Raw genomic sequence first — 27,807 nt, forward strand, 5'->3', positions numbered from 1 at the left:
ACAAATACAACCCATAGCCTTGGAAAATGCAATAAAACAGGAACTTATCAATTTATCATCAGCCTAGTAGATAATATTCAATCAACAAGCTAGAACTCCTACTGACTTTTAAAAAAAACACTAGAACTCCGTTTTGTTTCCTTTCTAAACATAAGTTGGGATTGAACCCACAATATCAAACTTTATCCCAAGTTTGCAGAGAAAAAATACATCACTCTACAAAAAAAAGCATTTCGACACCGAACCTTTGCAATTTTTTGCTCAGAACCATTTGAAGGATGATAATCAATTGCACTACTGCGATAGATGTTTCATTCCGTGCAAGGAAACTCATCACTCTTCCATAAGACGATTCTCTTGCGGGTTGGAAACTTGGACTTTGACCTTTGGAAGGGTGAATGAAGGTTCCTGCTGGAGGGCTGTAGGAGCCTTGACCATGTGAATGCTCTGTTCCAACTCCTTTGCCGCCTCTCTCTGCTCCTTGGCTTTCTTCCCCTTCATCCTGTAAAATTCTCAGAAGTGTTTACATCAGTGAGATGAATGAAAACATGAGCAATTGTTTGGGAATTTGATTTCAAATATGGGATTCCCATAGTAGCCTCAACAAATCGCAAGCATTCATTGACTCAGTAGAGCCAAAACCGGCTCGACTCAACTGAGTCAATGAACATGAAAGTTTTTTAAGCACTCTAAACAATGACAAATGCCCGAACCCATTAGTCATGATAATAAAGTAAGAAACCACATAAAAAAGTGATGGAGAAACCTCAATGCATGGTGTTTGGCCTCTCTATCCACTCTAACTTTGTCAATCTTCTTTATGGCCTTCAGTGTGTTCTCCGCAATATTCCGATCATATCTCTCAGGCCTGTTTCGCTTCCTTTCGAACTCAAAGGTTGAATCCTTGAAATAAGACAAACAACCATGTTGTGTACTAAGTGATGTATTTAACCATTTATCAATACCGACCTGCAAGGGGAGAAAAAAAATTCTTACCTGTGTCATATCCTTCCCATGCAAGCGTCTGTATGCCTTTGTCCATTTAACCTTACGAGGATTCCTCTTCATCTTGAAGTTCTTGTGGCATTTGGATCTGCAAAAGCGGAAAATCTGCAGAAAGATGTTCGTCAAAACCCAACCTTGCCACCAAGATGACATCCAAAGCAATTATTTAGGATAACAACTCGAAAATGATAGGCAAAGCTAAAGAAGTAATATAGTCGTTTTCCAGAACCTCATTCCTTAATCCAAGATACAACTTCAGTAGTGAGAAAATCAGCTTAAACTTGTGCATCAGTGCAGAGCCCAAAAGGCATGGCAGGAAATCCAAACCAGAGTTTAAATTTCAGAAGGGTGATCAAATAGTAATTCAGTTTCTTTAAAGAGAATGCTATAAAACAAGCCCTTTTTACGCCCCTTCCTAAAAGACACTGATTGGGCCCCACTTCTACCTCATCTGTGTGATCATACTGTTGATCCGAACGACAACCAGTAGTTTGGCCAAATGTTATTGGGAACAACTTTTTTAGATGATCCAGCACCTACATCGGATGATCCAATGCCCTTGATCAATCAAGCGTCATTTAGGGTTCCACCAAGAAATCTATTTTGTATTCGTTTTATCTTTATACATAGGCAAAGTTTTAAATTTCGATTTCAGTTTCGATACGGAAACGGAAACCTTACAGTTTCAGTTGGAAATTTCAGTGGAAATCCTGCAAAATCATGGAAACATATGGAAAGATATGCAAATTACATAACTTAGAGACAAAACTTCAGGAAATGCTAGAATAAGCTCAAAAACACACTTTGAAACCATCACATACGTAAGACCACAATCCATAATGGTTTAAAAACATCGAACGCCTAGTGTGCATGTCTGATAATTTAATACATAGCAAATTCCACATGAAATTCATATAAATATTTATTCATAACTCATCCACAACATTTCAATTTCATATAAAGATAATTATGTAACATATGCAGATATAGTATATCTAAAAATACACTGAGATTTTTGGTTTCGGTATGCACTTTGATTTTTATTTTTTTTTGTGTGCGTGCGTGCGAGGAGGGGGGGAGGGAACATTTTGATCGTGTTGATTTTAGTGGAAATTTAAAACCATAGATGCCCTGATGTGATGCCTTCGTGGTTCTATCTTTTTCTATCTCTTCTTCAATGGTATTCCTCAATCTTTTCTCATATTCTCTTCTTGTTCTCATCTTTCTTCACTTTTGTTGCAATTATAAGATTTTAAAGTTCCTGTGAGACATTGTTTTTCACATTGATCATCATATTGGTTAAAAATACCTTTTCGAAACCCCAGATTGATTTAACTTGAGTAGATTTCTATTAGATTTTCCAGTACTTAATTGAAAACAAGACCTTTAGCTTTCCCATTAGTTCTGCATCATAGGCACGTAAAGGGTGAAAAGTATCATCAATTCACTACTGCTTAAGGACAACATGAAAAACAAGCCCGTGTATTATAAATAAGAAACTCCAAAAACAGAAAATATCTCTGAGATAAAATCAGCATGGACATTAACATATATGGAAGCAAATCCTACTCGTGATTTACCAGTGAGAATGCATCATACTACTGCATGCCCATATTGGCATAGAATAGTAAAGACAATAGAAAACGAGAAAATTATAACTCTACCTTTGCATCATTGCGAACAAACTGAATACCATGTCCCGGATAAATAGTGGAGGAACAGAACCAACACTTCTCTAATCTCATTGTTTTTACGAGCCGAAAAAGGGCCCTGTAGAAAATCAAATGGTAAGACGGAGTTAAATATAAATCATCTCACAATTACTCATTACTTAATGCCAACGAGCAAACAGATCTTCCTAAGGCCTCAAAAGTTAATTGCTTACAGTGTTTCATACCCAAAAGTCGTGATATTTTGACTGATGCATAGATTGGACACAAATATGGATACAGTATAATATTATGAAGCAAAATTTCCAAGGAATTAGCAACCATTGGTCACCATCTCATAACTAAACTGGGTTTTTCAGAGTACTTCAAAAGCTAAAGGACACACACACACACATTTTGGTATTCGATCAGCAGTCTTTCTTACAGATGGGAGAACTGAGGTGGAAGGGGATTCATAGAATGTGATTTCTTGAGCCCGAGGGGGTAGTCTTGGGCCATGGAGACTAGCAAGATTCATTGATGAGATTTATGAGTTTGTTGGGGTAGAGAGATTACTTATGTTCCCAAGAGGGCTAACGACCTTGCTGATAAATTGGCAAAGTCAAGAGTTTCTCATCATTATATGTATAGCGGGCAGTTGTTGCCCAATGATCTTGTGTAAGTTTTTCACGTCTTTTTTAATAAAATCAAGTGACTTCAACAAAAACAAAAAAAATGCACCCTGTTGAGTCAAGAGTTTCTCATCATTGTGTGTGTGTGTGTGTGTGTGTGTGTGTGTGAATATATGTGTGTGTGTCCAAAGACTGTTGAGTCTGTTCATCCAAATTCTCCAACATCTCCGTCTAAGCAATGTCTACCTCAATTTGATCCACATTAACAAGTTGATGGGAGTTTGCAGCATGTATGATTGTTTCCTGTTGGCTGGAATAAGAGCTCTAAATCTTGGTGATGGCCATACAGATTATGTAGTTGGGCAAACAACCTTGGTTGTATTAGAGCTAAACTAAGACATTAGCTTAAGGAGTTATGGAGGGCGGTTCTCTACATTATACTCAAGGAAGCAGCTCTTAGACATCCAAGTGACAGAGGCCTTTTTCAGCTGGTCTTTCATTTCCTGTTTGGTTAGGGTAGGGCGCATGGTAGTAAGTGGTCCATATTCCGGTTGGTGACCGCTCCTCCAAAGGTCCAATGCCCTAACCTCAATGACTAGGGTGTTTCCCCTCTCCTTCCTAGCTCTTGTTGAAGGGTGGAATTGCTCACACCTTGGCCAGAAAAGTAGAATCTGCTAGAGATTTTGTCCCTTCACAGTGAGTTGGTCTGTTGGTTGGAACGGAACTCTAGAACCTTCAATGACAATGATAAGACCCCTTGTGGGTTGGTGTGCGAATTGAATTAACTTCATCTTTTGGACCAGTGGACCAAAGGAGTTTAGAGATTATTCGGTTAGTGGCTTTGCTCACAACTGGGATACTATTATCAAGGATAGGGTGCCTAAGAAAAAATGCAAGCCAAAGTGGACCCCTCCAATATCTAGGTTCATTTAATTGAACTTTGATGGTGCGTCTTTGGGAAACCTTAGCCCTGCTGGTATTGGAGGAGTCTTGAAAGATCATTCAGGGTTGGTACTTCTTAATTTTTTGGGCCCGATTGAGCGGAGGAATTCCAATGAAGCCGAAGTTCAATCCATTCTCACTAGGTCGAGGGAGTATTCGCATTATTTCGAGGGCCATCAGCCTCTGATAGAGGGTGATTCATCCAGTGGGATCGCTTGGATTAAGGGCCTACTTTGGGACCTTGGAGATTTACTAGCCTCATCAATGAAATCAAGAATCTTTGCAATCAGTACCATAACTCGTTCGATTTTCGTCACTCTTGGCGTGGTGCTAATGACAAGGCGGATAGTTTGGCTAAGAGGGTTGTTTTTACTGATTCTTAATTTGTGGGGTAATCTCTACCCCATTGTATTTGTTGTTTCTTTTAATGAAAGCCATCAAAGAAAAAAAAAAACATTGGCAGTACAATTGTCAAACTGTCATGTGAGAGAAACCCAATTTAAATTTCCTTCTCATCTCTTTCTAGAATGATTTGAGGCCTGACAGATGGGTATATCATGAGCATGGGATTTCAAGGCAAAGAACTTCGAAATCCTCCTGGAGGTTAAACTCATAATAGTAAGACTATTAGAGCTTCTTGATAATGGATACGTTAACCAGTCTGGGGAGGACAAAAGGATATGGATATGGAACGCATCTAGGGAATTCTCGGTTAAATCATATCACTTGAATCTTGATTCTAGTCTTATTTCCTCCACTGCAGCTAGAGTTTGGACGATTCAGGCTCCGTCAAGAGTGCACTTTTGGGAGGGCGACTCTTTTGGAGCAATTCCAAACGGTGGACTTCTTGAGAAAGCGAAATATATTGATAGTTGATCATTGTACTTTATGTTTGGAAGCGGGAGAATGTGTTAACCATATTTTCATTCACTGCAAAGTCGCTAGGGAGGTTTGGAGTAGTCCTATCTAGATTTGGCATATCTTGGGTTTTCCCTACCAATCCATTGGATGCGTTTCTTAGCTGGACCTCAGCATCTTCGCCCTCCCTTGGAGGTTTGCTAGGTACTTTGATGAAATCCAAGATTGGATTGGGGGCTTCAGATGTTGTCTTCCACCATGTATGTCGGTCTGCTAACTTTGTGGCTGATAGGCTTGCAAGAGAAGGGGTTGAGAAGGACGATTTGGGTCTTTTTGATTATTTGCCCCCTTAAATTTTCATATTTTTTTTTGTCTCTTTATCATTTTGTATATTTCTTTCTTTATTTTGTATGTCCTCGACCATCTCGATCCTTTTAATGAATTCAGCTGCCGTTCAGAAAGAAAAAAAAAAAAAAAAAAACTCATACAGAGATTACCCAGAATTATTTTACAGCTAAAAAGGCTTTCAAAATATCAAAATATACAATTTACCCAGAATTATTTTATATTGATTAATTAAATCTATTGCCATTCGATAAAAAAAAATCAAAATTTACAATTTGAGAGCATAAAGCATCATGTTTGAGTGATTGTGATCAGTTACAGAGGATACTCATAAACTGTTCCAAAGGATGTTATTAGATGGAGTTTGGTTTTCTCTTGAACCTTAAATATGAAACTAAAGCATGAAGTAAAATTTTCATTTAAACCCAAGGAGAGAGAGAGAGAGAGAGAGAGAGAGAGAGAGAGAGTAGAAGTGATTAGTATTAGTAGCGAGAGAAGAGAGAGACATACCTTATCCGGGATCAAGAAAGACGAGGATACGAGATCAGCTTGAGCGGGGAAGGAGCCGTGGTTATAGACAAGTTATTGAGAGGAGGATACCAGTAGGGTTTTACAGTTTTTTATTAAAGGGAAATGTTATCGGCACTACTGTGTTTTGATGAGGGTACTCTTACTTTATTAAAAGTACGTTATGGCCCGCACCATAGGATGATCCAAACTGTCCATTAGATGGGCCACAGCCTAAACAGGTTGTGCCCCAAAACACTTATAAAACGGGATACTTTTTCTGAAAATAAAAAACAGGGGCTGATCGATTTGGGAATTTTAATGGGGAGTTGAGATACGGGCCCAAATGCTTTTGTTTTATGGGACGATGAGGGATCCCGTTGTTTTTTCTTTCAACAGGACAACATCCCGTTTTGCTATCAACCCTCAATTTTGTTTTATGTTGTAAGTTGTAGGGCTGCAAATGAACCGAGCCGGCTCGGGAAAATGTTTGGGTTCGTTAAAAGCTCGGCTCGGGAACATGTTTGGGTTCGTTAAAAGCTCGGCTCGGGCTCGTTCGTTTACTAAACGAGCCGAACCCGAGCCTAAAAATTAGGCTCGCCAGAATGAACGAGCCGAACTTGAGCTTTGTATAGTTCGGCTCAGAAAAGCTCGTGAGCTTTTTAGGCTCGGTTCATAAACGAGCCGAGCTTTAAAGTTTGGATTGTGTTGCTTTTTTTATATAAAATAGAAGAACGTGGGTTGTTTATTACAAATGAAGGTTTGGCAGAGTGGTTAAGGCACTGGATTTAGAGGGAGCTTGGGTTTCGTTCCTCTTAAGCCGAGCTTTCTAGAATATTTCACTAGCCGAGCCCGAACACCCCAAAGCTCGGCTCGGCTCATTTGCAGCCCTAGTAAGTCGTAACCAAGGTAGGGAAAAATACACTTAGACCCCCTGTGGTTTCTCACACATTCAACTTAACCCCTAATGTTTAAAAAGTTACAAGTAGGCCCCCCTGTGGTTTCAATTTGTATAAGGTAGGCCCCCTCAGTTGACGGTTCGTCCACATATTGAAGGGTTAAGATGATCCGATGGAGCTGATTTTTTGGGCACACCCTCTCTATGTCAAGGCCCATCAAATGAACGCTTTGGATCATCCAAACAATGTGGGCCCATACCCGAATCCAAACACTACCAAAAACACAGTGGGCCCACATTGTTTGAATGTCTCCATTGCATTCATATGTTTCAGACAAATAAAATGAATAGATCTGCCAACTCATGTTGAGGGAGACAAAGAGGGAAGAGGGTAATTCCTACTACAGGGAGAGATTGAGGGGCCAAGAGGGTGAAGGAAACTGCCAGATCTATGGATTTCTAATTTCTTATTTCCATAGCTTATTTGGAAATCTGATTTTTTTCATTGTCACTGAATTGGAAATTCAAGGATTTGATTGGGATCCAAAAGTCAATGCAAGAAGGGCTGCAAATGTGAGAATTCCAAATCAAAATCTTGTCGGCATCCAAACGAGCCCTAAGGGATTTCACACAAAAAATCTGGAACTTATTCATTATTTTCCCGAAATTTTGTACAATATAAAAATAATACTTTAATTGATTTCGTTGGATTTCGTCCGAAATTTCGAAATTTCTTGTACGATATAAAATAATACTTTATTTGATTTCATTGGATTTCATCCTAAATTTCAGTTTCGTTGAGGACCGAAACGCATTCCGAAACCGAAATTTGAAACCATAGGTGTAACGATGGAGTTTTTATATGGTGCAAGGCCTCACAACAATACGGTGGAGCTACCACCCTTGATCTTTGTTGGATCAAATATCAAGGGTGGTACCTCCACCGTACAAGGGTCTTACACCATATAATTTCTCATAAAAATGAACATAAAACAAAATTTACGTCCATTTTTTAATTTTTAAGTCAAAAGAAACAGAGCTTTAATGTTTATTTCGACCCAATTTTTTTTTTTTGCAATCCTTAAATATCTGTTAAATTTTCATTTAAACCTTTGTTTTAAAGGAGAGAGACTATAACTGATTGGAAGCTACTTTTTCAAGGTAACTGATTGGAAGCTATCAGGAGGCTACTTTCCTTGTCTATGCACATGTGACATCTCTCTAGTCCTTGTTTTGCTAGTAGAGTCATAGGATTTAGCAGTCCTCTATATTTCTCTCTTTGGTCCCTATACATTGGTAATGACAGCCATATTGCCCCCTTATATTGGTAATAACACTCCGCAACAGGTTACTACTTCAGTTAACAACCGAACACTACTTAAAAGGAGGTTGTTTCAACTCTGTCATGACGTAACTCGTAAGTGCATCGCCCAAAATCAACCTATCCACGCCCAAAATCAAGCATATCCTCGCTGTGTCTTTTAAATCTTTGCTTTGGTTTTCTTTTTTTTCTTTTGGGGTCTTGTCTTTCTCTGTCATGCTAAGACCCCTCTCAAAAACTCAAAATAAGCCAAAACATAAGCCCCCTTATATACACACTGTGCTCAGATAAGTACCATGCAGAAGTGATGCAATCAAAATAGCAAAAGACATGTAAGTGGGACCCACTTTTTCGCTGCCAATAGTAAGCTAGAAAATCTCGTGAACCTTCATCTGTTGATATCATGAACATGGTAGATATACAAAAAATAAAAAATAAAAACTATTACATAAGAAAGTTTATACAAGAACCAATGGATCATAAAGGTACAAGGCAGACAAAGCATCAATCAGCACTTGGAAAAATCTGCACAGGTGCACCTTTGATCGATACAAAATATTCGTACAATAAATTAGTCTAACTCGTCCCCAAGCTCTTGCTCCTCGGGGAGATGATGTAGGTCAGTCTAGGCAAATACAAATTTATGTCAAATAAAAAGATAATCATCTTCACCCAAAACAGTTTCCCCATCCAAACTAATCCTGCTCCAATATTTTGTTGATAATACCTACTGCTACAGTTTTTCCTGATGCTCGGAGGAACGCCCTTCCAAGAGCCCTACAATTAGAGAATTCCTCCACACAAATTGCTCTGTCCACAACTACCTGCAATTAAAAGAACTCAATGAATGTTGATGGTACACCTGCTTATAACACAGGTAGTAGAAATGTAGTACAGTAAAAAGAGCAGCTGGGCAATACTAAAAGGGTACTGATATTGGCACTAGCATGTTTTGATAATGAGACTAGCACTCCTTGTCTTTTATTATTTAACTAGTCATCAAAAGCTATTACAATTCCCAAAAAGGCTCTCAGCAGCGAATTAAAACAGAAAAGACAAGGTGAGTTCAGCTCCTTACTAAAAAATGGCAGTGCAAATATCAGTAGCCTTCTAAATTCATGGTTAGAAAGCCGGATATGGAGATTGAAATATGATTTGGGTCCAACCACCATTGTCGTAATAATGTCGTCTTACCTCTATCACTGCGCTTTGCTTGGATGTGAGACAGCGCGGTGGCTTTTTAGAGGCCTTTCCAGTTTTTGGATCCAGAACTGACAATATCTTCACTACTCTTGCAGCCTCCTTTGCATGGTGTATATGAAACTCCACCTGAAATTTTCCATTTTTTCATTATATATGTCCTAGGATAATAGAGATTACTTTAAAATATCAGGGTGAGACACTGACCAGAGACCCAATTAGGATTGGCATTGCAATGTCCAGGATTAGGACCTTCAGCTCTAAGTGTGTTGCAATAGCCACGGGGAAATCTGGGTGACAAATCACTCCGCCCGTCATCAGATGATTTCCATCGATGCCATTCAAACCCACAGACACATTGTCTCCAGATCTTGCTATGCTACATGGACGAGAATCGCATTCAATGGACCGCACTGTCGCAATTTCTCCAGAAGGCATCACTAGAACCTGCAACCAGAGTGATTGGATATTACGATTAAGTTGTGGTAGTACAACTATTTCCAAACTAAGTAAAAAATATCGGGAATTTCTTGGCAAGGGAAAATCTTGGAATATATTAAATTTGTTTTATTTTTTCGGGTTTATATCGGGAAAAAGCGATAAAAATAAAATTATATATATATATAGTGTGTGTGTGTGTGTGTGGAAAAAAATTAAATAAAAAATATCGTTAAATACTGTAAAAATATCGTGAGATTATCACGATATTTTCGCGGTAAATGAAAATATCGCTATATTTTTTAAATTCCCAGGATTATTTCGGGAGTTAGTCGTTTTATCAAAATGTCATGATAAAATCACTATATTTTGAAAATATCAAAGATATCTGTGACTTAGTTTCCAAAGAACTGAGATTTCCCATGGCACATTCTTAAGTTTCTCCCCATAAATTGGGGCTATTACTGTCTTTGAAGAAACAGTACTGTGATCCAGGTCATTTCAGAAAGAGACCAAGACACCCCTTTTTCTTTCCTATGACTAGAGTACGTCATAAACTTTTTTCCAAGATATAATGTTTATTAATAAACAACATAACCACCTTTTAGAATTACAAAATAAAATTGTTAAAACGTCATCCGATTGCATCGATCAAATGAGTTTGCAAGTAGCAACATCCTTGTTTTATTCAATTACAGACACAAGCTAAACATGAGAGTCGCACCTTTGAACCACTTTTGATAGCTCCAGTATCCAATTTACCACTGACTGCTACCTGCCCTAACGACTGTGACTTAATAACATCACATATGGGCATACGAAGTGGCTTCGAGATATCCCTTGCAGGAGGTTGCAAAGAATCTATGGCTTTCAACAGATAGGGTCCCTGATACCTGCAGCGCACCATTCCTGGTTTAGGGTGGAATATGCCATTGGAGATTATTCAATATATTTTGGTGGGAAGTTAATTAGCAATCATGATAAATGAGCTTTTAAACAAGGTTAACGTCACATTGTAAATGCAGAAAAGAAGCTTAAAATGACCAACAAGCATTTCTGTTGTTCACTAAGAGGGAAGTCAATATATGTTTGTGCAGAATATGCAAGGGAGAACCAAATTTTAAATAATGAATCAAGCAGATCATATAAATACAACCCACCTGTCAACTCTATCACCACACAGTTCATATTATTCACTTGTGTTTTATGCTTTCTCTTCTCAAGAACATATCCAACCCATCCTCAATAGATGTCCAAGGTATTATTGTATGTGGGCAATGTAATATACACTCCGATATTATTCATTTTTATATCCACCCATCTATGGTTCTTAATCTTCCATAGTACATCTCTAATTTATGGGTTGACTTCCCCTAGCATCATCAAAATCACTAATCTTCCAGTAACAGCAACTCCTTTAGTTAATCTTCACTAATCTGCACCATTCCACTCAATTCAAGGCCCCTCTTCCACCAAGCTTGTCCAAAGCCTCCTTTATGCACAAAACCCAAATAATAAAAGGTGATAAAGTGGGAGCAACTCTCATCTTGTGATGTCATACTCAAAAACTAACATTGCTATGAGTAATCAATCAAACTCGTAATGCACCATTTTAGTGAATGAATAATAATAGTTAATATTCAAGAGCCAAGAGTCAAATAAAAGTTAATTTATCAACTAGGGAAATCAACTCCTTGCAAGAACAATTCCAGGCATCTGAATCATTAATACTGCTAGCACATTTTCAAAAGATAATACCGTTAAAAATAGAAGACAAATTAAAGGAATAACTCACCAAGATAAACGAGCATCAGAAGCAGCTTCCACCAAATTCTGATTTTCCATGGCACTTAGAGGGAGCCATGCCACAAGTGATTCTTTGAAGCCACAGGAACGGAGAAATGTGCCAAGTTGCAATTTTATCTCATCAAACCTTTCCTTGGAGTAGTCCACAACATCCATTTTATTAACAACGACAACAATTTGTTCGACACCAAAACTTCTACTAAGTTGTGCATGCTCCTTTGTCTGACCTCCTCCATTTCCTCCCCCCATACCTGCTTCAAATGAACCAAAAGAAGCATCTATAACAAGTATAGCAGCATCTGCTTGTGTGGCTCCAGATATCATATTCGGAACAAAATCTTTATGGCCTGGAGAGTCGAGCACAACAACACGATATTTCTTCGACTCAAAATAAGCAACACCCACTGTCATGGTTACACCCCTTTCTCTTTCTTCAGCACTCTCATCCAATGCCCATGCGTATGCAAATGACCCTTTCCCCTACATTGATGACAAAGAATGGTAAATCCACCACAGGTAAACTGCACTAATTAGAGGCAGCATGCATCAAGAAAGACATAAATAACAAAGTAACCATACCTTCTGTTTAGCCTCTTTCTCATTCTTGTGCATTTCTTTCTTAGAAACCCGTCCCAAAAGGTGCAGCAACCTCCCTGATAGTGTTGATTTTCCAGAGTCAACATGGCCAACCTGTTAAAAGATTGTATAAGAACATATGTTAGCATTGTGCATGAAAAGTTTGAAAAAACTACTTGAAGCAAAAACCAAATCGTGATTAAAGCGTCGAGGCTTTCAGGCTCAACCATATGAATGACTTACGATTGCAAGATTTAGTTGACTCAGGTTCTCTTTCTCTTGGTCAGGAAGCATCCATGTTTCTGGCTTGTATAGGGCATGTGAGGCACCTTTTCTATTATTTCTAAAACTCTTCGATGACCCTGTGTTTGTGTCCAAATTCAAATTGTGTAAACTACTTGTTAAGTGTTGTGGTTGGTCCTCATTGACAGCAGAATAATTGTTCTCATCCTTATTAGGTTGATCCGCTTTTCGCAACAAGGCAGATGAACTCTCTAATCTTTTAGCATTTGATACAGCTTTCTCATCCTTATTAGGTCGATCCGCTTTTCGCAACAAGGCAGATGAACTCTCTAATCTTTTAGCATTTGATACAGCTTTCTCATCCTTATTAGGTCGATCCGCTTTTCGCAACAAGGCAGATGAACTCTCTAATCTTTTAGCATTTGATATGGCTTCAACTGCTCCCTTCTTCCCACTGATGCTCGAGGAAACTCCTGGAGGTGCCAAATGAACGGAGTTGACTGCAGGACAAAAAATAGCATGGAGATAAAACAAACATAAAAGTGAACTTGGACAGATCAAGAAAACCAAAAAAAATCATGATAATTTTGATCGTGACTGTTTGGAAAAGAAACTATCTATCTGCATGAAAAGAAGTATAAAACTAATATCATTGAATACTAAAATGAAGAGATGTCAAAAGATGTGTTTGACTGGAACTTCAAATAAACAATATGGTAAAGAGGACCTTCAAAGATCTTTGACCATGGCATTTCTAATGAAATCTATTTCAAGGATTTAGTATGGCTTGGCAGACAAAAACCATCTTTTTTGTTACCCCTAGTTACAATATTTCTACGATCTGTTATTACAGTAATATTACTTAAGGCCACGTTTGGATACCTCATGTTTTTGTATTTGGATTTGGATTTGGATACAAAATACATCAATCATCCTCATGCTCATGTTGTACGAGAGAGAGAGAGAGAGAGAGAGAGAGAGAGAAGAGGGGGGGGGGGGGGGGGGGGGGGTACGTCTGGCTGCTGCTGCAGCAAGGTCAAGGAGCGGCGATGGTGAAGGTAATTGCCACAAATATTGATTTCCAAATAATGTCTTGCAGAACAGATTTGAAAATCGGAATTTTTTTCACTGTTATAGCTGATTTGGAAATATAAGGATCTGATCCAGTTCCAAATCTCAACTGCAAATGTGAGAAATCCAAATCTAAATCTTGACGGTATCCAAACGTGGCCTAAATGATTCAAGAAGCAACTACATTAACAGGATAGCAAAAACATTTATCTCAAAGCCATAATCTAAAACCTAATAAATGTGCTGAAACTCTGAAACATAACTGTGAAAGTTCAACAATAGTGCTGAACTTGTTGAACCGATTGAACAGATTATCCATAAAACATTTAATGAACACACAACAGACTTTGAACAGATCTGCAGGTAGTTACATAATCATATAGACAATTGCTATCCTCAGAAATGTCATGCGAGAGTAGTTCGATTAGATTCTCATCAGATTGGGAGATCAAATTGGGATGCTTCTACAGAAAGTGAGAACATTAGAAAGTTCTCAATAAACAGATGGGAAACCAAACTCCTATCTTGGTCTCCGTCTCTGCATTGGCAGACCCGCAAGAAGCCAGTGGGACCCGATGCTTGAGAGGATGGGAAGGAAACTCGGCCCCTGAAAAAAGTCCTCTCTAGGTGGTTGAGAGAATACTATCATGGCCACACACTCAGTAAAGAAGGATATCATGGCCAATCCCCTTTTATTATATGTTGATATTCTTGTGTCCGGTTTTAGAGATCCACACATGGTTTTAAATTTCGACCGACATAAAAAATTTCGGGTTTCGGTGGACACCAAAATCGAAATCGGTAAAACCCAAAATGGTAGTTTATTTCGGTCGAAATTTAGAAATTTCAGTAGATTATCCCAAAATTTCGTCCAAAATTTAAGGGAGTTAACCCAAAAATCTCAATTTATGATAATTATTTAATATTATCCCGAAATTTCAGCCGAAATTACCGAAATTCTGAAATTTTGGTAATTTCGGTCAAAATTCTGTACGAGATAAAATAGCCGTCATTTGATTTCGTTGGATTTCGCCGAAAATTTAGGTTTCGGTGAGGACCGAAACGCATTCCGAAACAGAAATTTGAACCCATGGATGATAGAGCAACTCCAAAGAAACATCATGCGGAATGTTCAAGAAGATAACAGGAAATATCACCTGTTAACTGGAACGACATGCGCAAGTCCTCTAAGGAGGGAGGGTTAGGAGTTCGGAAGTTGGGAATGATGAACAACACTTTACTCGGCAAAGGGCCATGGATATTTGGTGAAGAGAGGACCTTCGGAGAGAGATGCTAAATATGGTTCCAGCTTTAGAGGGTGGGATCCCATTGATGGATACAGGAATAAAGGGGTAACCGTTTTGAGGGATGTTCTAAAAATTATGCTCTAAAAAGGATAGGATTCTGAGTGGGAGTTGGAGATAACATTAGATTTCCGCTAGACACATGGTGTGGAAATCAAACACTAAAGGATGACTGCCAAAGCTTTTTTGTGTGGCTTCCCACAGAAAAAGCAGTGTAGCAGATCATCTACAGAAAATCGATGGCATTGGGGAATGGAATATAGAGTTTCGAAGGAACTTTTTTCATTGGGGCATAGATAATGTAGAGACTATTTTAACCGGAATGAAATCAGTTTACATTAAGCGGTTGGGCATAGCCAAAAGGGTTTGGAGATGGATGACAGATGGCTCTTTCACAGTCCATTCCTACTTTCATCACCCCCCAACCACTCCTCAACAATTCAGAATATTTGGAGATTCGATGCCAGTATGCCCTGCCGCGTGTATTGGCATTCTGTTGGACAGCTTCCTTTAATAGGATCCTTAATGTTGGACCACAAGCATTATAGACACAAGATTTTGTCAACCATTGCGTGTTGTTCCTAACCCGTGAGCTTTGCTATTTTGTTTTCATCAGTTTGGGTTCTCCCTGGACACATCGCGGGCCATGTTGGCCCCCGCCCCTCCCCCAGGGGCAAGGTTCTCTGGAGTCTCCCTGGACACAAAATGGCTAGCGCTCAGAGAAGGGAGAATATTAGTTGTTTGGTAGCTAATGGGGCTAGTGGAAGGCATGGAGGTATTGAAAAAGGAGGTTATTAATTATTATATGAACCAAAAACAAACGAGGATGGGTGGAAGTAACATTGAATTTCGTCAATTCCAGTCATGGGCTTTGTTTGAAATGTAGAGGAAGATGTTAAAAGGTGACTTTCTTAATTGGGTGGTTAAATTATTGACTCCAGGAGTTTTTGAAGAGTGATTTTATTGTTCTCGCATGACAAGATCAGAATCAAAAGGTAACTAACTCATGGATAGGTAATTCGACGTTTGTATGCATAATGCCAGGTACAAACAATAATATCTTTCAACTATCTTCATTCACCATTTTCAGTTAAAAGTTAAAACTACTTGCCTATATTCTGTGAAACAATTGGGAGAATATTTCTGAATAGAAATAGTACAGACAAGAATAGAACTAGTTAAACAGATACAGTCTCATTGAGAGTAAATACAAAAATCAGAAGTTGGTAATGCGACCATAAATAGCTACCCTTTGCTCCTGAAGACTGCTTTCGAGCAGAAACGAAGTCATCTGGAGAGAGCCTATCAAACTTGAAAGGGGCTGTTACCATTAGCATATATGGTTAGAATATATAGTTGACAGACACAAAGCTCAAAGTGGCATACTGAAATAGCAAAAATGAATCCAAAATGTGAGTTTATGGAAATTTATGGCATGAAAATATTTGTCAGAAACATATCTATGTTTTTAGATTCATACTATTCATTGAATCACACGCAGACCTATATCTTTATAGTGATTGGAATGAGGAACCATAAACACGTTCTGGAAATCATTAAAATGCCCGTGAATATTTCCAATCCTGTGGGAGTTATTGGCCCCTTTGCTCAGAACATCATCACTTAGCTGCTGGAAGATTATAGATATTTTGGGCTTCCCACGGGGCAGTGATGAAAAAAGAGACTTGGCCATTATTGATGCTCCAGAGTCTTTGCACTTGTCATCAACTGCATGAAAAAGCTCCACTCTATAACTGACCAGAGGGGGAGCGAATGTGATGCGGCAGAAATAAGACTGGATAGAGATCGGCTTACAGAATTTGTTTAATTAATGCGGAAGATGTTACACTAATAGGATCTCACCAATCTAAGAAAAATAGTTTCACAACAATTGTACTCACCTGCTTTCTCATTGCCATTATTGCAAACATTGGCAGAAGTATCCCGGACAACACCGCATATATCACAAGAAGACAAGCTCTCATCATTATCAAAGGTGCAAATAGAGCAGCGCCAGAGACCAAGCTTCGGAACTCCATGGTCTACCTGAGATGTTTCCCCTGTTGTTGCAAAGACAAATGGATGAAAACTATCACATTGATATAGAAACTAGAACCCTTTTTAAATGGTGATGAATATAGTAAGAAATTTTCAAAAAAATATATAGTAAGAAAGGAGCAAAGCCACCAAGGCTGAGATGGTCAAGCTACACAAAAACAAAAGAGGAAGAAGAAAACAAAACAAAAGCATTGAGGAGGATGGTGATCAAACATCTCCAAAGACACTCTCTAATCCTGATCGAGCAATGTGAACAGCATCATTATTGGCCGATCGAAAAACATTCTACATAAAATTTATCATGAGCCTCAACTGTGTCCAAAGTCTCTTCAATAGCATTAGCGGATCTCCAAGGGTAAGAACCACCTCTTATCTACCGAATCACATTGAAAGAGCCCCCCTCAATGATAAGCGAGTCTAACAAAGCTTGATCCCAGTATCTCACTGAGCAAAGCTCCACACCCATGGTTTTAAATTTCGATTTCGGCTAAAATTTCGGAGTTATCCGAAGCCGAAATTTCGGGCGAAATTTGGTATTGACGCACAAAATCCCGGATTTTAGGGACGAAATTTCGATCGAAATTACCGAAATTTCGCATCGGTAATTTCGTTCAAAATTAGCTAACGCAATAAAAAAATATTATTTTAATAGAAATTTCGGTCCTTACCGAAATTTCGGATTTCGGTCGAAATTTAAAACCATGGCTCCACCTCCAAGATCTCTTCAAATTTTTTTAAGCATCCCAATGAGCATGATCTCTGCATCTCAATCTTGTCAAATTAATGACATTTCTTTGGGCAGGGTCTCAACCCCACTCTCAGAGGACTGTTTGAGATATCCTTTGGGATGCTTAAAAAATCATAAATGCACAATAAACATAAAAGAAATTATTATCAAGTTGAAAGGCAGGGCAATAAAAGAGATATACAAACTTAAAAAATAACTAGGAATCATTAGCATGCATAGAATTATGCAACCAAAACTAGAAGTGTGTTGAAAAATTATTCTAATAGATAGAGATCTTGAAAGGAATGCTAATCAATGCAAAGAGGAAAAAACTAAAAGAATAAAAAACAATACAACAGAACAATTTAAGAAGTAACTGACCATATGCTTGTACATCGGAGTCGTAGTCATAATCGCCATAATCGCCATAGTCGTCATAGTCTTCATCATAATCAATTCCATGGTTTACTTTCCGAGGCATGCTGCCATATACACAGAGACAAAATAAATAAATAAATAAATAACAAAATCGAAATTACTTATCAGCACATGAAGCAAATGGTAGAAAAGCCAACATAGGAATTGATTCTCAGTAATCAGTTTGAAACTAAATTTGTGTACACAAGCATAAAGAGTTATCAAAATCAACAACACCAGCACATCCTTTAACCTCGTAATTTACAGCCCACTGTTAAGTTGATGACGAAGATGTCATTGAATAATATTTAAAAAACAATCATGTCCAATTTTGGGATCGACTGAAGATATCAGCTGCAATTATCTTTAGATGGTGTTACATGATTTGGGTGAGTATTTATGGGAGAATATGTCCCCCGTGCCACCAACAAAAAAAAGGCTTGGAAAGAAAAGCTCATTGTATATCTCTTATAAGTAAAATTTCAAGCAATACAACTTCATATGCAATAGTGCCCACCCATGTTACTTGGATCTGCATCGGTAGTTCTTGCGCGTAAAAATGAGTTGAGGAAAATGCACGGACAAAAATTGCATTTTTAATTCCTTTCCATATTATCAGTGAGGACAAAAATCTTTAAAATGTGAGACTTATTGAACGAAGCATCAGATGACTAGTATCAGTATTAGATAAGCATCGAAGGACACAAATTCAATGTCAACATAAAAAAATAAACAAGTAAACAAAACAAAAAACAAGGTAGGAATGCAAAAAATGAATAATAATTACATGTGCTATCCATATTATCATAGGTTGGGAAACCCAGAAAATCGAATCTGTTGGGGGTAAAAATTCGACCTCCAATAAGGGAGCGACACATGGTGCCGAAGTGTTCGGAGACGCCAGACCGACCAACATGGCAACTAGGGGCAAAGGGGTCATTTCACACCTCATCTAGAAGGCCTAAACAGGGCCCAATTTCTTAGGGAAGTCGGCCAATTAGAAAAACTCCAAGAATGGCAAGTTTCCTAAATCGTAGAGGACTCTAGGTCTATAAAAAGGGACCAAATTCCAAGGAATGCAACTTCATTACCACCCCCAAAAATCCGCTCTTTATCTCATTTAGCCTTTGCTCAGATTCATATTGTTGAGTTGTGTTCTGACTTGAACGTTGGAAGGTTCCCTGGAGTCCAAACACCGGGTCTCCCTAACGGATTTCCTTTTGGGGCGCGGGGTCATCTTCAACAGCTGACCTCAGCACCAGGCATCTGTCATGCCCCCGACCCCACTGTGTAAGTAATGTCCGGTTCAAGGGGGTGGATTGTAAGATCCCAAATCGGAAAGGGAGAGAAAGTTCCTGGGCTATTTATGTGAACTCTCCTTCTCTTTGTGTATACACGTTTTCAGCATCTCCAAGGGGCGGGTCCCTGTGGAGAGGGTGGGCTACCGTGCTGCTAGAAAACAAAACTGGGGCGGGTAGAAGACCAAGAGCAGGACAATATTTACACAGTGTGATCAGGGGCGTGATAGAATGGTATCAGAGCCGGACCTCCCGGTGTGCCAGCGAGGACACTAAGACCAAGAGGGATTGTAAGATCCCATATCGAAAAGGGAGAGAAAGTTCATAGGCTATATATGTGAACTGTCCTTGTGAACTCTCCTTCTCATTGTGTCGATGCATTTTCACCATCCATCTCCAAAGGGCGGGTCCCTGCGGAGTGGGTGGAAAACAAAACTGGGGCGAGTTGAAGACCCAAAACCGGACAATATTAACACATCGGTGTCTGGGGCATCACACCGCCCCTACAGGCTCAAGTCCGGATTTCAGCATCAACATAATCAAACTGTTCAAGTACTGAAACTAAGAAAGCTGATTTTATTTGATGTTTTTAGATGTGATTAAGAAAATATTAAAAATATATAATCACTACAATTAATTATTAAGACACAAATAGAATACAAATTACACACAAACTGCATAAAAAATCCATTAGATTGAACATAGAAACTAACCCTAGGTCTCTTAACTTAATTTTAGAAGGAATCTATAGGAATCAGGTTTTACGCTTCACATAATTTACTAATTAAATTAAAGACAACTATGCTTCATATAATTGAATCCTCAAGTAATTGATTAAACAAATAAATAACACAAACTTGCTCTTTCCTTGTTGAAAATAATCTAAATTTGGAGAAAAGGAAAAAAACTTACCTGAACCAAACGAAAGTGAATTCCCAATGATGTGATTTGTTCGACAAATTTTTACATAAATTCTCTTTCCAGCTCTCGGCAACGAGGATTTGGATTTTGGTAGGGTTTGATTTCTTGGGTTCCTTCAGACATTCTCTGGAAGGGTTTTGAAGGGGTGGGGTTATCAAAAGCAGGGCTCCAGTTATAAACGAGAAAGAAGAATAAAGTAAGAGGTTTACAAAGTACGAACCCCAATTATATTCGAGGAGGAATCTTAATATTGTAAGGAGTCTTACTAATGAAGAATTTAGATCTGGATGTAAAACTAAATTTGGAAATTATACGTGTGGGGCACGTGTACACTGAGTTTAGCCATTGAAGGAAATGATATATTCTATCCCCTTTGCTTCACCGGGCCACCCCGGCCTAGAGTGGGGTGGCCACATAATAGAGTGGGGCGAATGTATCACTTCCAGCGGTTAATATAGTATCTAGCCCCGTGAAAATAAATGTACCCTACCTGTTGAGGTGATCTAAACCATTCGTGTAAGAGGCGTGGGCCTAGAATAAAAGAGGGTGAATTGAAGAAGAGGGGCATGTGCAACTACAGAGGAAGGTTCAAGGAAGAATATTAGTGGTACAGGAGATATGAAATTAGCCCTGAAAATCTCGATTCTTGACAATTAGTCGCTCCGAACAATCCAGGATTAGAAATAATAATTAGCATTAACGACATTTTAGGGTGGGCGGTTGTGATCCCAGGTGCAACCCAATAGGGTGGATTTGGGTTTTTAAAAGGCTCTTCGATTAATCCACGAAAGCAATGTGATTTAAGCTACTAACAATGAAGAGCAATTTAATAAACAAAATAAGTGTTGCCAGTCCTTAAGGTGAAGAATATGAGAGGAGATGGAGAGATTTGACAGGCAGCGTTTATAGTGGTTCTGCCAACCTGGCCTACTTCCACTCTCCCAAGGTTTCCCCTTCTTAAGTCTTCATTAGCCTCTTGATTTCTTTCCAGGTAGAGACCAAACCGTTACAAGCTATCCAGGGGGTTGATCCCTTACTCTACCAACCCAGGGCTTTATCCCTAAGCCTCGAAATTGAAGGTGGCAGTGCCCTTCTCACCAAATACAATGAAGAAAAAAAGACAATAATATGTTGCCTCTTACTAGGTAGATGTACAATCAAAGATATATCTCACACCTTACAAAATATACAAATGAAAGGCATAACCAACCTCTCAAAGTAGTATGCAATATCAATGGCACATAGGAGTGAGTGTGAGATTTAAGCTATAGAAGAGGTTCTCAGTTGAAGACAATAACTTGGAAGTGTTAGATGAGCATTAGAAGTTATTTTGAATGGTCCCCTTATAGAGGATCTGAAAATCTGCATGTGCTTTGGCGGTGTAACGGGCAAAACATAAGATCTTCATCCGACGGACCAAGTAAACGTTGGAAACTGGCCGTCGGGCTAGTCCTTCGTTCGGTCGATTGAGCCGCACCTTCGGTCGCCCCGAGCAAAGGTTCTGGATTTTTATAAAATTCCCTCATTCTGGTTTTGGTCGTCCGGGGAAACCGTCAGTCGACTGAGCAAGGGTTCCAAATTTTTTTAACAAATCATCCACTCTAGGCGATCGTCCTGAGGATCCTTTGGTCGACCAACCAAGGTGCTATATAGGTTCTAACATGTTTGAACACCACATTAGCCAGCTGGACTTGGGTCCACTTGAGTTTCAATGTTCATTTAGATGTTTTTAACTCCTTAAAGTGCCATGGACTTGTTTATTACTAAGAGAAGTTGGTTTTACATTCCGATCTTCAATGCTTCATGTTTGGACGAACTTCGATCTTCTTAGCTCTCGGGATTCTCCGAGTGTCATTCTAGCTTCGGCTTATCGTCATTTGTGGAAGTAGTGAACAGTATACTTGATCTGTAGCTTTGGCTTTTTGTTCACGGCGTCACTTGAGATAACTTTGGTCGTCATTATAGACTCAAACAATTTAACTTACACATCAAATCATTAGTTCAATTTATAAAGGGATTTGCTAGGGTCAATCGCAAAAGGCATTTCGCGGCTGGTCTGACATGCAACATACCAATCGCGAAATGCCTTTTTGTCTCCATTCACGAGGTGGTTGGTCTGACATGCGACAGACCAGCCACGAAATGCCTTTTGCGATAGGTACCAATGGCTGAGAGCTAGCTCGTGTCAAGTAGCTCAAGTAATAATCAAAGCGCCAATAAAAAAAACTGCAAAACTCTTTACTTGGAATCACACTGATCTTTGGTTTTCCAAGTGATATCTATACTATAGAGAAATTATATGATGGAAGGGTGTACAAGCATGCAAAGGTGGGTATGATAGAAGTACCATTATTGATATTTGATCAAACAATATGTTTCTCAAAAAGTGAGCTGCTGTTGGATCAAATATCAAGGATGGGATGATGAGTACGAGTTTGTATGCATGCTCGTCATATAATTTATCCTATACTAGTCTAGAATAAATAGAATTCCACCCTTAATTGGAAATCACACCAATGTCTGGTTTTATATGGTTTGTCACACAATCATCTAAGACAATACTGATCTGAAAAATCCACTTTTTCTTTGAAAACCAGAGATTGGTGTGATTTCCAATTAAGGGTGGAATTCTGTTTATTCTAGACTAGTATAGGATAAATTATATGACGAGCATGCATACAAACTCGTACTCACCATCCCATCCTTGGGGATAAAGCCCTGGGTTGGTAGAGTAAGGGATCAACCCTCTGGATAGCTTGTAACGGTTTGGTCTCTACCGGGAAAGAAATCAAGAGGCTAGTGAAGACTTAAGAAGGGGAATCCTTGGGAGAGTGGATGTAGGCCAGGTTGGCAGAACCACTATAAATGCTGCCTGTCAAATCTCTCCATCTCCTCTCATATTCTTCACCTTAAGGACTGGCAACACTTATTTTGTTTATTAAATTGCTCTTCATTGTTAGTAGCTTAAATCACATTGCTTTCGATGATTAATCGAAGAGCCTTTTAAAAACCCCAATCCACCCTATTGGGTTGCACCTGGGATCACAACCGCCCACCCTAAAATGTCGTTAATGCTAATTATTGTTTCTAATCCTGGATTGTTTGGAGCGACTAATTGTCAAGAATCGAGATTTTCAGGGCTAATTTCATATCTCCTGTACCACTAATATTCTTCCTTGAACCTTCCTCTGCAGTTGCACACGCCCCTCTTCTTCAATTCGCCCTCTTTTATTCTAGGCCCACGCCTCTTACACGAATGGTTTAGATCAACCCAACAGGTAGGGTACATTTATTTTCACGGGGCTAGATACTATATTAACCGCGGGAAGTAATACATTCGCCCCACTCTATTATGTGGCCACCCCACTCTAGGCCGGGGTGGCCCGGCGAAGGAAAGGGGATAGAATATATCATTTCCTTCAATGGCTAAACTCAGTGTACACGTGTCCCACACGTATAACACGTATAATTTCCAAATTTAATTTTACATCCAGATCTAAACTCTTCAATAGTAAGACTCCTTACAATATTAAGATTCCTCCTCGAATATAAATGGGGTTCGTACTTTGTAAACCTCTTACTTTATTCTCCTTTCTCGTTTATAACTAGAGCCCTGCTTTTGATAACCCCACCCCTTCAAAACCCTTCCAGAGAATGTCTGAAGGAGCCCAAGAAATCAAACCCTACCAAAATCCAAATCCTAGTTGTCGAAAGCTGGAAAGAGAATTGACGTAAAAATTTGTCGAATAAATCACATCATTGGGAATTCACTTTCATTTGGTTTAGGTAAGTTTTTTTCCTTTTCTCCAAATTTAGATTATTTTCAACAAAGAAAGAGCAAGTTTGTGTTATTTATTTGTTTAATCAATTACTTGAGGATTCAATTATTTAAAGCATAGTTGTCTTTAATTTAATCAGTAAATTATATGAAGCGTAAAACCTGATTCCTATAGATTCCTTCTAAAATTAAGTTAAGAGACCTAGGGTTAGTTTCTATGTTCAATCTAATGGATTTTTTATGCAGTTTGTGTGTAACTTGTATTCTATTTGTGTCTTAATAATTAATTGTAGTGATTATATATTTTTAATATTTTCTTAATCACATCTAAAAATATCAAATAAAATCAGCTTTCTTATTTTCAGTACTTGAACAGTTTGATTATGTTGATGCTGAAATCCGGACTCGAGCATGTAGGGCGGTGTGATGCCCCAGACACCGTTGTGTTAATATTGTCCGGTTTTGGGTCTTCAACTCGTCCCAGTTTTGTTTTCCACCCACTTCGCAGAGACCCGCCCTTTAGAGATGGTGAAAATGCACCTACACAATGAGAAGGACAATTCACATATATAGCCTAGGAACTTTCTCTCCCTTTTCGATGTGGGCTCCTATAATCCCCCTCGGTCTTAGTGTCCTCGCTGACACACCGGGAGGTCCGGCTCTGATACCATTCTATCACGCCCCCGATCACACTGTGTAAATATTGTCCTGTTCTTGGTCTTCTACCCGCCCCACTTTTGTTTTCTAGCAGCACTACCGTGCCCCACCCTCTCCACAAGGACCCGCCCCTTGGAGATGCTGAAAACGTGTATACACAAAGAGAAGGAGAGTTCACATAAATAGCCCAGGAACTTTCACTCCATTATATTTAGAGATGGTGAAAATGCACCTACACAATGAGAAGGACAATTCACATATATAGCCTAGGAACTTTCTCTCCCTTTTCGATGTAGGCTCCTATAATCCCCCTCGGTCTTAGTGTCCTCGCTGACACACCGGGAGGTCCAGCTCTGATACCATTCTATCACGCCCCCGATCACACTGTGTAAATATTGTCTTGTTCTTGGTCTTCTACCCGCCCCACTTTTGTTTTCTAGCAGCACTACCGTGCCCCACCCTCTCCACAAGGACCCGCCACTTGGAGATGCTGAAAACGTGTATACACAAAGAGAATGAGAGTTCACATAAATAGCCCAGGAACTTTCACTCCATTTTCGATGTGGGATCTTACAATCCACCCCCTTGAACCGGACATTACTTACACAGTGGGGTTGGGGGCGTGACAGATGCCTGGTGCTGAGCTCAGCTGTTGAAGATGACCTCGAGCCCAAAAGGAAAATTGTTTGGGAGACCCGGTGTTTGGACTCCAGGGAACCTTCCAACGCTCAAGTCAGAACATAACTCAACAATATGAATCCGAGCAAAGGCTAGATGAGCTAAATAGCAGATTTTTTTGGGTGGTAATGAAGTTACGTTCCTTGGACTTTGGTCCCTTTTTATAGACATGGAGTCCTCTACAATTTAGGAAACTTGCCATTCTTGGAGTTTTTCTAATTGGCCGACTTCCCTAAGAAATTGGGCCCTGTTTAGGGCTTCTAAATGAGGTGTGAAATGACCCCTTTGCCCCTGGTTGCCATTTTGGTCGGTCTGGTGCCTCCGAACACAACTTCAATGTCCTAATCTGGCCAAGGCATTGATAACAAATTTCATCCATATATCCCTCTCCCCCAACCAACTGTTCTTTCTCATCACCTTCATGGCACATGCCAATCAGCTCTAGTCATATCCTCGAAAAAGGCATGTGGTCCCTATTTTCACATGGGCCCCGCCAGTGGAAACATGCTCATCATTAAGTAGCCAGGTTATTTGGTTGAAGTGGCTTTGCATTACATGCAGTGTGCCAATTTGATCGGAGCAATCCTTCAAATGGGCCCATCATTCCTATTCACTACACAAAATCACATCAATCGACCAACCATAATCATCACTAACTCAAGCAAGTCTTGTGCCCTACGGCCTACCCCAACCATGGTGAGGTCGACAATATACATGATTTAGAGCCATCTCAGCCCTTAATTTACATGAGATTTTGTATATGGTGTGTGGCACTGTAGCCGTATAGCCCAATAATTACTCAAAGAGTACTTTGCCGCCCACTTGGTAGGATGATCCAAACCGTTCATCTATTGGGCCGGGCCACAATGTAAATGCGTTGAACCACAAAAACTATTTCCATAGGATGATCCTAACCCTCTGATCTATAATTTATAGAGGTATTCATAATGTGTAGGCGTGTAGGCAGGGACGGAGCCAGGAATTTGCATTTAGGGGGGGGGGGGGGGGGGGGGGGACAAAGATTGTTATATAACGATAAGTTAACCACCGGCAGATAGTAATTTTCCTTTCCATCATTCCATTTTTTATCTAATTTATCCAATCAAGTCTTCAAAGTAGGCCACTTTCAATTTCCCTGAATAGAGAGAGGAAAATGGCAAGAATCAGGGTGTCACTAACCTGCACCCATCTTATGACAATGATCAACATTGCTAATTCTGGTTTGAATAGAATTTAGATTTTAAGGATGACTTTTGCCTAAATTTTAATAGAATATGATTACTAAGAATTTACACATCAAAAAATAGGTTTACAGAATACAGATTACCCATCAAAAGAGAGAGAGAGAGAAAAAAAGAATTTACACATCGATCAATAGTGAGGCCATTGGAAAAATAGGTTTCTAATTAACATTATATGTCCGATTATCTGACATCATTTTGATCCCTTGACACACCTGCCCAGGGAGAATGCCAATATCAAAACAAGGAGAGTGTGGATATCACATATTTTTGTTTAAACTATTACCATGTCTGGTAATTCAAGATCATTGATTTCAATTTATGAGTCCACTATCATCTAGTAGTTCGAAGCATGGTTTTAAATTTCGACGAGACCGAAACCGAAATTTCTCGAAATTCCATTTTTCGCCATTTACCAAATTTCGGACCGAAATTTTGATTAAATGCCATTATTTATTAAAAAAAGTGTTACAAAATTTCGCCGGAATTTTGGAATTTCGGTCCTAAATTTCGAAATTTCGGTCCGGAATTTCGAACCAAATTGGTATCTTGTTTCATGAATGCTCTCCACCAAACCCATAAAAAAAAATTCAACAATATCTTTTAGAATCAGCATTAGTTAAGAAAAAAAATAAAGCACAGTTTTTGTTAAATTTATATTGGGTAATCCTATAATAAATCTAGGCTGATGATTTTGGCACCACCATGTTTTAATAATTGCTCAAAACTCAGCTTGTCTTTTCGTTTTAAATTGGCTTCTCAGAGTTTTTTGGAAGTGCAATAACCATGAAGGAAAGATTGAGAAAGGAAGCTTCTTAAGAATAAAATATTGAAAGAGAAAGAGATGGATATAAACGTACCTGAAACGAAGTATCCGACTCCAAATCCGAAGATGGAAGAAACAGAAACCCCAAAAAATCGTCTCCAGAATGAAGAAGATGGGATAATAAAACCCTAATCGAGGTTGTTTTCTTTAGAAAACATGCTTTCACTTCTGTAGCGTACAAGTTCTGCGCTGAAAGAAAGGAAGGGATAAATCTGCCCCCTGTTTTTCTTCTAGCAGCCCCTGTCTAGTGGATTTATGACAACTCTCTGTAGTGGCTGTCCTGTGTAAAAAAAAGCAGGGATGAAATCGTTTTCAGATACGATTTGTGCAAAAGTCAAAAAGGGCAATTGCCCCATTCATTAAATAAAAGGGGGCATGAGTGCGTTTTAGGAATTTAGGCATACATGAATT

At 39.1% G+C, this 27,807-nt stretch overlaps 2 protein-coding genes across 7 annotated transcripts; both read right to left on the minus strand.

The window, feature by feature from the left end:
• Positions 1-27: 27 nt before the first annotated feature.
• Positions 28-6,064, minus strand: LOC143854380 (putative ribosome biogenesis protein RLP24). Its single transcript, XM_077364311.1, has 5 exons — positions 5,942-6,064; positions 2,670-2,775; positions 997-1,110; positions 767-903; positions 28-502 (listed from the first exon to the last, which is right to left on the minus strand). Exons 2-5 carry the CDS (start codon positions 2,748-2,750, stop codon positions 334-336), a joined length of 501 nt encoding a protein of 166 aa, XP_077220426.1. The 5' UTR covers positions 2,751-2,775; positions 5,942-6,064; the 3' UTR covers positions 28-333.
• Positions 6,065-8,533: 2,469 nt separating this feature from the next.
• On the minus strand, positions 8,534-27,662 carry LOC143854478 (uncharacterized). 6 transcript variants are annotated; one of them, XM_077364476.1, is made up of 13 exons: positions 27,431-27,662; positions 26,698-26,785; positions 17,962-18,062; positions 16,697-16,855; positions 16,299-16,523; positions 16,045-16,116; positions 12,421-12,920; positions 12,181-12,291; positions 11,591-12,081; positions 10,520-10,688; positions 9,565-9,804; positions 9,352-9,486; positions 8,534-8,981 (listed from the first exon to the last, which is right to left on the minus strand). In XM_077364476.1, the coding sequence occupies exons 3-13, from the start codon at positions 18,059-18,061 to the stop codon at positions 8,853-8,855; spliced, it is 2,331 nt and encodes a 776-aa protein (XP_077220591.1). In that variant the 5' UTR covers position 18,062; positions 26,698-26,785; positions 27,431-27,662; the 3' UTR covers positions 8,534-8,852. The 6 variants fall into 6 exon arrangements, with proteins under 6 accessions (XP_077220591.1, XP_077220590.1, XP_077220592.1 ...); XM_077364475.1 differs by lacking the exon at positions 26,698-26,785; XM_077364477.1 differs by lacking the exons at positions 16,045-16,116; positions 26,698-26,785.
• Between the last annotated feature and the right edge of the window lie 145 nt (positions 27,663-27,807).

The sequence above is a fragment of the Tasmannia lanceolata genome, unplaced genomic scaffold (genome assembly GCF_043159265.1).
Source record: "Tasmannia lanceolata isolate RefF3 unplaced genomic scaffold, GAP_Taslan_0.1 ptg000020l, whole genome shotgun sequence".
Lineage (NCBI taxonomy): Eukaryota > Viridiplantae > Streptophyta > Magnoliopsida > Canellales > Winteraceae > Tasmannia > Tasmannia lanceolata.

Bases quoted from the DNA above. Each gene is read 5' to 3' on its own strand.
- LOC143854380 (XM_077364311.1), bottom strand. From the start codon at position 2,750: ATGAGATTAGAGAAGTGTTGGTTCTGTTCCTCCACTATTTATCCGGGA. The intron at 1,111-2,669 runs GTAGAGTTATAA...ATCTTTCTGCAG, and splicing joins TTGTTCGCAATGATGCAAAG to ATTTTCCGCTTTTGCAGATC. The intron at 904-996 runs GTAAGAATTTTT...TCTTATTTCAAG, and splicing joins ATGGGAAGGATATGACACAG to GATTCAACCTTTGAGTTCGA.
- LOC143854478 (XM_077364475.1), bottom strand. From the start codon at position 18,061: ATGCCTCGGAAAGTAAACCATGGAATTGATTATGATGAAGACTATGAC. The intron at 9,487-9,564 runs GTCAGTGTCTCA...GGAAAATTTCAG, and splicing joins CAATCCTAATTGGGTCTCTG to GTGGAGTTTCATATACACCA. The intron at 8,982-9,351 runs GTAAGACGACAT...TTTTAATTGCAG, and splicing joins AGCAAAGCGCAGTGATAGAG to GTAGTTGTGGACAGAGCAAT.